Source organism: Bactrocera neohumeralis, chromosome 3 (genome assembly GCF_024586455.1).
Source record: "Bactrocera neohumeralis isolate Rockhampton chromosome 3, APGP_CSIRO_Bneo_wtdbg2-racon-allhic-juicebox.fasta_v2, whole genome shotgun sequence".
NCBI classification, from domain to species: Eukaryota; Metazoa; Arthropoda; class Insecta; order Diptera; family Tephritidae; genus Bactrocera; species Bactrocera neohumeralis.
Genome location: NC_065920.1, coordinates 21,685,246 through 21,697,050, shown reverse-complemented (window position 1 = coordinate 21,697,050; position 11,805 = coordinate 21,685,246). Strand labels below are relative to the sequence as shown.

Sequence of the window (11,805 nt, the reverse complement as noted above, 5' to 3'; positions counted from 1 at the left end):
ATTTGAAATTTGGCTATTTATAAGACGCGATTTGCCATAGTAATTATAATAACTTCATATGGGTGATCTCTTTCACCCAAAAATAGGAGTTTCAATTATAATAACCCAACGTCCTGAAGTCAGCATTCATTCCCATAATGAACATAATTACTACGCCGTTTCCGTTTCATTCTGGCTCATAAGATATTACATTTCTACTCTTACATATAAAACTTATTGCATGCGTTGCCCCCCATTCTCTTCATTATTTTGCTAATTACCCAAGAGTGGAAACAACAAGGAACAAATTACTTAGCTGTATACATTGACCTTTACAGTCTAACGGATGGCAAGTTGATTGACAAAAAGAGCTCAATAAGCCGAGAAGATTTTAATCAATGCTTGAATAAGTTTCTACTTAACATATGTACATTAGAGCGGATGGAAAATCACGTTTGAGAGAAATGTTCTACGAACCACTCTGAACAATTTTGCTTAAGAGACTGTGGGTCTAAAACCAGTTTCGAGCCAGCGATTTTTAAGGCGATGTTTTACAGAGATCCAACAGTTTTTGAAATATTCCAATGAAATGTAATACGTAGGTGCATTTTGTTATTCTATTGATCATTTGTCGGAAACGGTTAGATCGGACAACTATATCACATATCTCCCATACAACTTGCTATTCAGACTTTTTAAAGTTCGCCTTAACAATTGTTGCGTCGAACCCTGTTTTACATCCATAGTGTCTTAGGCAAAGTTATTCAGAAAGACTTGTAGAACATTTCCCGCATACGCGATTTGTAGATAAAAGTAAAGCCTCTCTAATGTACATACATATATACTACCTTAAGTCATTAACAGCTATTTACAAGCTAAATTAGAAATCGATAGCTCACTAAATACACATGCATATAAATAACGGTGATAATGTAATGAAAGTCAGCATTGTACTGATGTGATGACAGAATTCGTCGAACTTATGTACATACATACATATATGCATTGTAGAACAAATACTGCAGACAGTAGCACTTGTGCCCCTACTTACTAAGCGACAATTTTAGTCAAACTCACGCGCATTAAAGCAAATTAAAGGTAACATCTTTGTATGAGCTCTTTTTTCGATTTAATCAAGTGCCGCTGATATTTTTATACCCTAAACATTAGTCAAAGGGGGAAGCGAGACGCATTTGCAGACAAAAAAGAGAGTGGTCAAAAAGCGTGAGTATGAAGAGCTTGACAAGCTGGCAGGAGTATACTCTTGTAGAAGCTCCAGAGGTGATCTAGTGACTGATGCCCAGAGCATACTAAAATTATGGAGGGAACACTTTTCCGGCCTGCTGAATGGCAGTGAAAACTTAACACCAGGAGATGGTGAACCCGATTCTCTAATCGATGACGATGGAGCAGACGTTCCAGCGATGCAAATGGGTCCGGTGGTGAACGAGAGCAAGACGAAATATCTCCTGTCATCAAAGAAACAGTCGTCTAACTCGCGACTAGGCTCTCACGTCACTGTTGACAGTCATAAACTTCGAAGTCGTAGATAATTTCGTCTATCTTGGATACAGTATTAACTACATCAGCCTCAAAATCCAACGCAGAATAACTCTTGCCAACAGGTGCTACTTCAGACTGAGTAGGCAATTGAGAAGGAAAGTCCTCTCTCGACGAGTAAAGACCAAACTCTACAAGTCACTCATCATCCCCGTCGTTCTATAATAATGTATATGGTTCAGAGACATGGGCGACGGCAACATCTAATGAGTCGGCTCCAGCTTTGAGAGTATTCGACGCAGTACCCGCTGGGGGAAACAGTGGAAGAAGAAGACCTTCAATCCATTGGAAAGACCTGGCGGAGAAGGACTTGACTACACTTGGAATTTCCAATTCGCGCCAAACAGCGAAAAGAAGAAACGACTGGCGCACTGTTGTAAACTCTGCTATAACCAGTGTCTACCCCAATAAAGAATGAGAAGAATGGTACAATCACCGAAAAAATTGTCCCGATCCTACCCGTATAGTTAATAGCTGCCATACAAACTGAACGATGAAAAACAACTTCTTTATTTTTCATTTGTGGAGGGTATTATGGCTACGGTGTAACGGAAATTAACGTTTTTAAACGTTTTTTTCCTCAAATATTGGTCAAGGAACAATGTAGGCAGGTTTTTGTGAGCAAGTTCACAATTTTTTCATATTTTTTTCCAAGGTCGCTTTGAGATTAAAAGATACTGAAGTCAGGTAGAAAAACCTTCTAGGTTCCGATTTATAGAAACAATCTTAAACCGAACTCAAGTTCTTAATTCTATAAATATAGAATACTTCAAGATTGTGAATGGTAAAAAACATATATAAATTAGCAAACAATTTCTATAAGCCGATAACTCTTGTCGACAAATTTCTTATTGCTTTTAAAACAAACAAATATTTTTTTGTACAAAACATTTGTTTAATCAATATTAATAAAATAATAGTTGCAGCAAAAGTATTTCAAAGGAAATAGCCATTTGCAAATTTAATAATCTTATCCAAACACTTGAAATGTCATATCTGCCTCAAGAAATTCTTACACGAAAATGTATAAATAAATTATGATCCCTTTTGAATATAATTAAATGTATTTACCATTTAATGTACAATAATTTATTGAAATTTTAACTCATTATCTTGGTAGCCACTTCCAACGGCACTTCATATCTTAATGTGTACACAATTGACAGTTAGTTGACAAATGGACGATCGCGTTCGGCAGATAAAGTTCGGCTAATGTGAAATGACAAATTTTAAATTATCTTTCATCTCTGTCAGCTATTCTCGGCTGAGTGGGTATAAATAAACGGCGACAAGAGATATGCGCCAAACAACACTTATAAGGTATATTAATGATAATAGTTGCTAATGAAATAAAATAAATGCTATACTCACTTCGTTTATATGTTAAAAAGTTGTTTAAAGATAAAGACATTAATAGTGAGAAATTTTTAAGCTTTCCATACTTGTTCTTAACGAAAATGAATTTCTTTAGTTTTTTGTTATTCTCATGAAGTTATTATCAAATTAATTATATATATATTATAAATGGTACTTCAAACGATTACAGAATATTTATGTATTTTAGGCTTTTATAATCTTCAAACATATTACATAGAAAGCTCTAATAATTTACTATATCTCCTTGAAATGTTGATAGAGAGGGAAAGTTACATACATGACAGGCCAATTGAAACGACGTTGGTCTACTATAATAGTGTACCACATTTTTTTGAACTGAAATTCGTTTTTTTTTATTCAGCATTAGTTCCCTTCAAGGGTGACACACTGATTATAACGACCTTGAAACTTTTTGATACAATTCTAATAGTTCAGCGAGCGCTCTTTTGAGATCTGAGAAGAGGCTAGGGACAGATTTGGAGAATAAGGTGGATGCGGAAGCAATTCGAAGCACAATTCATGTATTTTTGCGATTGCTTTCACCGACTGGTAACACGGTGTATTGTCTTGGTGAAACAGCACTTTCTTTTCCTTTTAATGCGAACGTTTTTCGGCGATTTCGTCTTTCAAACGGTCCAAGAACGCTATGTAATAGTTGCTGTTGATGGTTCTTCCTCTTTCAAGGTAGTCTATAAAAATTATTCCTTGTGCAAAAAATACAGACGCCACAACTGATTGTTGCGTTTGCTCACGCTTTGGAGCGGGTGACATGTACAGTCCATTTGGATGACTGTAAAGTGAGTTCGCGCGACACCCACTTTGAACAGAGCTTTACGATACCCAAATATTCGTGAATGATATGATGTACAAGTTCAGTTGATAACTTTAGAGCGCCTGCTATCTCGAACAACTTCAAAAATTACGATCAACGGCGATCGTTATCGCGCCATGATAACCGACTATATGATGCTTGAAATTGATGCTTGTGATCTCGGCGACATTTGGTTTCAACAAGACGGTGCCACCTCTCACACGCTGCTTCAATCAATGGGTTTATTGAGAGAATACTTCGGTGAGCAGATCATTTCACGTCTTGGGCCATCGGTTGACCACCAAGATCGTGTGATATCACACCGTCATACTTTTTCTTGTATGGATATGGATATGTAAAGTCTAAAGTCTATGCGAACAATGCCGCTTTGATTCAGGCCTTGGAACAAAACATCACGCTTGTTATTCGCCAGTTACCACTCAAAATACTCGAACGAGTCGTCGAAAATTATACTCATCGGATGATCCATCTGAGATGTAGCCCCGGCCAAACTTCGAAAGAGATAACCTTCAAAAAAGAAATGCCAAAGAATGTTCTTTCGAATGATAATAAACATTCCCCATTTAATGTGAAGATTCTCTGGTTTTTCTTAAAAAAAGTAGGGAACATCTAAATGAATCACCCTTTAACTCTATCTGTTATGTACATTAAAATAATAAATCAACTATAAAGCGATATTTTGTAGACTTATTTAATAAAATGTGATTGCTTTCTAACGAGCAACTTAATGAAAAAGTGAAGGATGATAACTAAGGTTACATTCAAATCGGCCTTTAAGTTGAACAAAAAGGTTTCCTGTATACTATTTACTCATTTACTACACCAAATAATATCATTTCAAAGAAGGTATACCTTCAACAAACTTATGTTCTTCTTCTTTATTGGTGTAGACACCGTTTACGCGGTTATAGCCGATATTAAAAAATTTATGATTTGAAAACGTGATTTCGTTCTTCAAATGAATGAAATGGATTTACATCTTTAAGGCACAATTTCCAAAAAAACTAATACAATCGAGGTCATATCTTATAAAAAATTGTATACATGATTATCAGTACCTTATAGGTACTTATTATAGGAGTATTTTTTTCATTTTGCTATAAAGGTTGCATTTTATTTTGTAATACTTTCGAATATTTTCGTGTATAAGGCATTTTTTTAATAATTTATTTAAGGCTGAACCAATTATTATTTAATATAAGAACATTATTAGGTAATCTGGTTTAATCCCTAACTAAGACCAGTTGAAAGTGGGAATTTTTTTTTAATATTGGTACACCTTTGTGCCTAAAATGGATTAATTTAGGTGAAAACTTGCTCTAGCCCCCTTAGAACTAATATCTGGATTCACAAACATCCGGTTGAATTTACACCTTGTACTATAAATTGCTGGTGGGAGATACGTTAATGAAACTCAGAGACCATATTTTTCTGTTAATAATTTGTAGTAATGTCAAAAACAGATAAAATGTGGTCAATACTACGCCTATCGCCCATATGTACATATACATATCTATAGCATAAGATTTACAAACTTCGCTTTGGTTTTATACCGTATACAACGGTCAATATGTAAGATATCTTAGCAAAATTAGCTGAACATGCGATTATGGTATAATGCCGAAAATATGTGAACTTAGTCCGTGAATTACCCAAAGAAGAAAAAGTATTCATAAATAAATACAAATACATATTAAAGTATGCTTGTATATTGTTACTTACCTTATTCTGAAAACTGCGTGGCAACAATAATGCAGACAATTTACTGAAATTAACACAATAACAAAACCGAGCACGCGCGTACGTCCCGATTCACTATGCCTAACACGCTACTAATATATTATACACACTTTTCTTTAATTTACAACACTTTGCACCAATATTAACAAACACTTTCCTCACAGCTATTAAAACGAACGATTTTAAAGAGAAGGCAACCAAAGCAGAACAGGAGCCTTACTAATTAATGCCTTTCTAAATGCTCCTCTTTTCACTTCTCACTTTTCACTTTTAACTTCTCACTTACATTTCACTTTCATAACACTCACACAATTTACACATTTTTATCACTTTCAGCTCAATAAAACTTTAACTAGGACCATATTAATTAAAAAACTACAAATTTTTTCACAATTACGAAATTTAAGAAATGACGCAGTGCACAAATTGACATAACTGAATATTCCGCTATTTCCGTTATAGCGTATGGCGTCAGTAATAAGTGAATAAGTGTTGCCACCTGCCGGGCGTTAGCAAAATTAAATGTTGATTTTACGTCTTGAGTACAGAACTTTACCAAAACAACTTATTATTGCTAAAAATGTAACTGTGAAAATATATATTTATCCAATTACTTCTCAAAGACAGAAACCAAACAAATATCGGAGCCGTAATTTACGTTCCACAAATCCCTTTATTACTTGAAGCGGTATATGGCAACATTTATAGTTGTTTTCTGATTGCTCAGGTAGCACCACAGCTGATTCGCTGATAAGAATTTTCGTAAACAAGTAGAAGAAAAAGACGCACGAAAAAGTTAGACTCGCGAAAAAATTATGATGAGTGGCACAATACATGGATTAAGTTGGTTTCCACAATTTCCGGATAAGTTTGTGACCTGGGGACAAGAAATAAAACTCTATGAACGCACACAACACGACGATAATCGGAGAAGTAAGTAAAAACCGCATCGGCAAGCAAAAGTGCAATGGCGACGCAAAGCCTACATTTTTGCTTGGAACTCAAATATATTTCGATTAATCACTGTGTTTTTACTCCACAGGTGCGCTGCCAAACATTTCGGCCAATTTTTTGGCCACCGAAACACGCTATCAATATGCACGTTGTGTGCAGCCCTCATACCACAAGAATCGGCCAATTATCGCTGTTGGCTTGGGTGACGGGAAAGTAGGCATATGTGATTTTCATGAGACTGTCGACAACAGCTGGGAGTTCAGTGAGTTAAGAAAATATGTTCAAACTTTAAGAAAAATGTAATATTGCAAAATATTTGCAGCACCACGCCAGCAACGCATGTGCCTTTGTCTAGCTTGGAATGAGTTGGATCATAATGTATTGGCCATAGGGCATGATCGCCATCGTTCGGACTCGTGCATCACAATTTGGGACATTGAACGTGGTGTGCCCAAGGATTCTGGTAAGTTTGCGGTGTTTTGTCACACAGTGCGCAATTTTCACTCTTAAGTGAGGTTAGATATAAAAAAGAGAATAAATAATATATATATTTCCTTATTTTTTAATTATACAGTTAGCTTCTTCGGGCACTCCGAATCTGCACATTCAATGTGTTGGGACAAGAATCATCGTGTATTAATCGCCGGTGTAAGTCAGAAACAAATAAAGCTCTTCGATTTGAAGCGTAAGTTTTGTAAATATTTTGTGAATATTTGAGAAATGTATTAAACGAATTTCTGTCTTACAGAGGGCAATACAACCTGTCAGTCCATACAAACGAAAATGGTGCATGGACTTGCTGTGGCACCAAATGGCAATTATCTGTGCTCCTATTTAGACTCTGTCATTACACTATGGGACTTACGTGTGCTCGATCATCCACTGAAGATCATACAATCAGGCAAAAATCATTTACAACTCAGCTGGTGTCCAACACGGTACATAAAATGCGAATATATTTATTTATCACGCTTAAACAATTATTTTGTTTACTTACAGCACGAGCTTACTTACCTCTCTGCAGCGCGAGTCGCCTTTCATTACGCTCTATGATATACGCAGTGTTGATGCGGAGAGTAGTCGTGAGGTGTACCATGTCAAGCGCCAATTGCAGCCATTCCAAGCCAAATACTATACCTCCAATAAACCACCATTGCTAACCTCACTCTCTTGGCACAATACGGATTATGAACGCGCTTTGCTGTTGTCGGAGCAAGGTTTTTCTCGCTTTTAACAATTTAAATGTGCCATTTAATAAATTAATGTATATTTTTTATTTACTAGGCAACATTTTGGAAATCCGCCTACCGCTCTCCCTGCTCACCACCTATAGCAATCACAAGAAATTACCACTTCTGCCACAACGTCCATTAGCCATTGCAAATTCACCCATACGTCAAAATAGCAGTCAGAGTACTTCATCTCTTACCTCAACATCCATACTGAATTCGGCGCTTAATTTTGAAATTCTCGATCATAGTTTATCCAAAGAAGATTTGGTTGAGGAAACCTATCAACGTGCTTTGGCCGATTATGGCCTAAAAACCGATATGCATGTGGATAGTTTGCCTTTAACACCCTATCTGAAGAGCGTATGGCTGACACTCGGTAATTTATATAGAGAAGAACGTTTGACGGGGCTTAAAAGCGTATTGGGCATTAATTTGGGTCACACCTCGGAGGCGTTGATGGCCTCGTCACGCATTGAGTCGCATGTGCTACAATGGCCGGACTTTATCAATTCAAATAATTTAGTGTGCTATAGGTGAGTTGTTGTTGTTTTGTACATTTATATACGGATTTTAGGTTAAAAATGTTTACAATGGTTTTTGATTGTTTTTGCAGGAGCGAGCAACGTGACATTGCGCTCAAACTCTGTGGCTGGGTTTTCGAACAGGATCTGGAGCGTTTTGTCAATGGCCTCTGCGATAATAAAGTGAGTTGTGTGCGTGCATAACCTCAAAAAATCCATCACTTTCAATTTCATTGCAGGAATTCAGTCGCGCTGCGATGATCTGCGTTTTCCATCTAAAAATCGTGTTCGCTTGTGATATACTCTCAAAAGCTGCCGATCTCTCACGCAATTCCAAGGATCCACACGATGCAAGCATGTTTCGCATAGCTGCGATTGCTTTGTCCAGCTTCAATGCGGATCGTTGCAATTCCACGTGGCGCAATCAACGCTCGAATGCGAACAAGCAAATACAGGATGCGCATTTGCGTGCGATATTCTCCTTTCTCACCACCGAAAATGATAATTTCGATGCCGTGTTGGTATGTTGCAGTAAAAGAAAGGCAAAGCTGTACGAATCTGCGTTAAAAATTTTAAAAATATTCTTTCTTGCAGACCGAAGACGGCATCTCACTCGCAGATCGCGTGGCCTTCGCTTGCAAATACTTGTCGGAGAGCAAACTTTCCGACTATGTAAAGCAGCTGATACAGAAATCGATTGAGAATGGTGACTTAAACGGTTTGCTGCTCACCGGCGAATCGCTGGATGGCATCAATATTTTACAAGCTTATTTGGATGCCACCTCAGATGTGCAAACTGTTGCGCTGATAGCGGTTAATTACTTTCATCGCGAACATTTTACCGATAATCGCATACAGTACTGGATTAGCAGGTAAGGCGTTTGCTTGTCTCTTTATAGAAATGTGGTTCTTATAAATATTCTGCCAACAGTTATTTGGACGACTTAAACTCATGGGGCTTGTGGGAGAAACGCGCCGAATTGGATATAAAAATTGAAAATTTGCGCACCGGCAAACGCGCCACACGCAGCGTCTACCTCTCCTGCAACTTCTGCGGCAAATCCGTCTCGAACGCATTGCAGGAGGATGCGCGCATGCGCAGCGCTACATCGAATGTGAATAAGGTTAGCGCAAGTGTTCAATAAACACCCTTCATTATGACACACAGTTGTTCTTCTTTGCTTTTACTTAGCTCTCCAGTTGCCCCAGCTGTCGTAAGCCCCTGCCACGCTGCTCTCTCTGCCTACTACACATGGGCACCACGCTCAATATTACGCTACCCAGCGATTCCACACATGAAAGCCTCGGCTGGCAATCAAAACCATTCTCCAAGTGGTTCTCTTGGTGTCAAACCTGCCGTCATGGCGGTCACACCGAGCACATGATGCAGTGGTTCAAGTAAGTCGAATTTCAATAATATCTTTGTATATCGAAATGTTTCCACTATGTATATTGTATATATTGCGCAGACAAAACTCCGAGTGCCCGGTGAGCTCCTGTACTTGTCGTTGCTTTGATATGGACGGCACCATACCCAATGACATAACCGACTATTCGTAGCTTTAACAATGAGTTTCGCTCAAATATTTATGCGAGTGCTTAGAACTCCATGTAAATTCTTTAATTAGTTTTAAGTTTATATGAAAATGTAATGAAAGTTATAAACGTTTTTAAGTTTGGCGGAAAATTTGTTTTTAAAAAATCTCATTATACCATTCCCTAACCTCACTTCACGTGTCATTTTTACAACATCCAGTTCCTACTGCATCTCCAACTCTTTTAACCTTTTTAACGACATTTATATTTCATTTTACATTTTCATTTCACTTTACATTTTCTTTTTCGTCTCATGCGCCTCATTATCTTACAGTTCCTTTAACCTTGTTTTACAATTAAGCTAAGTATGCGGTACTTGAAAGCTAAATTACCGTTAAAATTTGAATAAATGGCATTTCTACTTTTAAGTAGCTTAAACAGTTATTGCTTCGGCTACCTTACAGCTGCTCGGTTTCTTTTTATTATGGGCGTGTAAAAGAGGTTCATTACGGCGCTTGGCTCTCATATGAGAAAACACATAAATGAAAAGTAATTTGTTTTGTACTTTGTGCTTTGCTTTAGCACTTCTTGCGCCGGCTAAATGGTTTTCAATTAGTTTTTGTGTCTTTCCAATTTTATTTTTCGCTATTCTTCAATTATTTGATTCGGTATTTATTTGCTTCGGTAGAATTGAAATTTTCTCATTTAGCTTTTTTATGCTCTCGCTGATTTACGGGAGTTCTTAAAGCGTAATTGTTGGCTTTTTTCTTGTTCTTACTTAAATGAAATGTAAAAGTGTGGTAAAAGGGGATATTTTGTGGCTAATGAGCCGTTCAAACCAGGGTTGGAAATGATGTTTTGAAAATATATTGAATTAATATACAAATAATTTTGAATTTCCAATTCTAAAATAAATATTTTTGAGTAGTCCGAGATTCTTCGGTGATGGCAGTTGGAGAGCTCGTCCCTTCTTGTTTTGCGGATCCTGCGTCTGTGGCTGGAGGTTCTCTTAAGGTTGTCTTTTCTCCGGCTTGGTCTGGTTGTTTTGGAGCAGTAGTTACTATAGGGGATATAAGTATTCTATTACTCCTACGGAAGACGATTCCGTATTCCTCAACTTTACCATCTTTGTTTTGTTGTGTTTTCTTTTGCTGTTCTTTCTGTTGTTTTTTCTGTAATTTTTTTGTTTTTTCAATTTTTTTTCTTTTGTTTTTTTTGTTTTTTTCTGTTTTTTTCCTGTTGCTGTTCTTTCTGTTGTTGTTTTTTCTGTTGTTGCTTTTTCTGTTGTTGTTTTTTCTGTTATTGCCTTTTTTTCGATGTTGTTTTTTCTGTTGTTTTGGTTCTTTTTGTTGTTGTTTTGCCATAATGGCTTTCCGTTTCAAGCCGCCATCTCCGCGCGTTACAACAGTTCCCAACAAGGGATCCCGTGCTTATCTATGCAAGCAGGAATTCACGCGAGGGTTGACATAAGTCCTTATGCGAGCTTAGGTTCAGAACCAAGTTCAGGCACTAATCAGAATTTCGTATCAACTGAAGCTGTACGGCCAAAAATATGGCGACGTGCATTGAATGTACTTGAAGACCTGTCAGGGTTTTAATGAGACTGAGTTGAGAAATGCATTGGCCTACCAGCCATTTTGGTGAGATGTCACTCTAACCTACTGAGGTGACAAAATGCTGCTCTCACCAGCCTTTTGTCATAACTGATCCATTACGGGTTTCCAGTATACCATAATCAGAATCTTACTGACTTCGATTCTGATGGTTCCATGTCCAGAGTTTTCGTCGACGTCTGTGCTGTGTGATCCCACGTCGCTTGATTGATGCTTCCCTCCTTGACTGATGCTTCCTCCCGTAGGTTCTCCCTCGGCGCAATCCCGGTGGGAATTGTGGTTGCTTATTTAAAGGCGGCATCTGTTTGCCTCTTCTCCGGAGGTTCATTGGGGGCATGAGGCATTTATGAGCCAAGCCCTCCTTAAAATTAAAAATTTAAAATATTATATTTCATGTTTTTTATTAAAATTAATTTTTAATACAAAATTTCTTAATAAAAAATTTAGATCCTTGGGCCATA

General features: G+C 37.3%; 1 protein-coding gene across 1 annotated transcript; it reads left to right on the top strand.

Moving 5' to 3' along the window:
• Nucleotides 1-6,231: 6,231 nt before the first annotated feature.
• Nucleotides 6,232-10,194, top strand: LOC126752744 (GATOR complex protein MIOS). Its single transcript, XM_050463706.1, has 13 exons — nucleotides 6,232-6,421; nucleotides 6,531-6,704; nucleotides 6,765-6,905; nucleotides 7,017-7,127; nucleotides 7,191-7,380; nucleotides 7,442-7,659; nucleotides 7,727-8,207; nucleotides 8,288-8,378; nucleotides 8,435-8,716; nucleotides 8,790-9,067; nucleotides 9,127-9,319; nucleotides 9,388-9,593; nucleotides 9,665-10,194. The coding sequence occupies exons 1-13, from the start codon at nucleotides 6,304-6,306 to the stop codon at nucleotides 9,753-9,755; spliced, it is 2,574 nt and encodes an 857-aa protein (XP_050319663.1). The 5' UTR covers nucleotides 6,232-6,303; the 3' UTR covers nucleotides 9,756-10,194.
• The last annotated feature ends 1,611 nt before the right edge of the window (nucleotides 10,195-11,805 follow it).

Excerpts from the sequence above, each read along its gene's own strand:
- LOC126752744 (XM_050463706.1), top strand. The coding sequence starts at position 6,304 with ATGATGAGTGGCACAATACATGGATTAAGTTGGTTTCCACAATTTCCG. Across the intron at positions 7,381-7,441 it reads CTCAGCTGGTGTCCAACACG|CACGAGCTTACTTACCTCTC; the intron begins GTACATAAAATG and ends GTTTACTTACAG. Across the intron at positions 9,594-9,664 it reads CACATGATGCAGTGGTTCAA|ACAAAACTCCGAGTGCCCGG; the intron begins GTAAGTCGAATT and ends TATATTGCGCAG.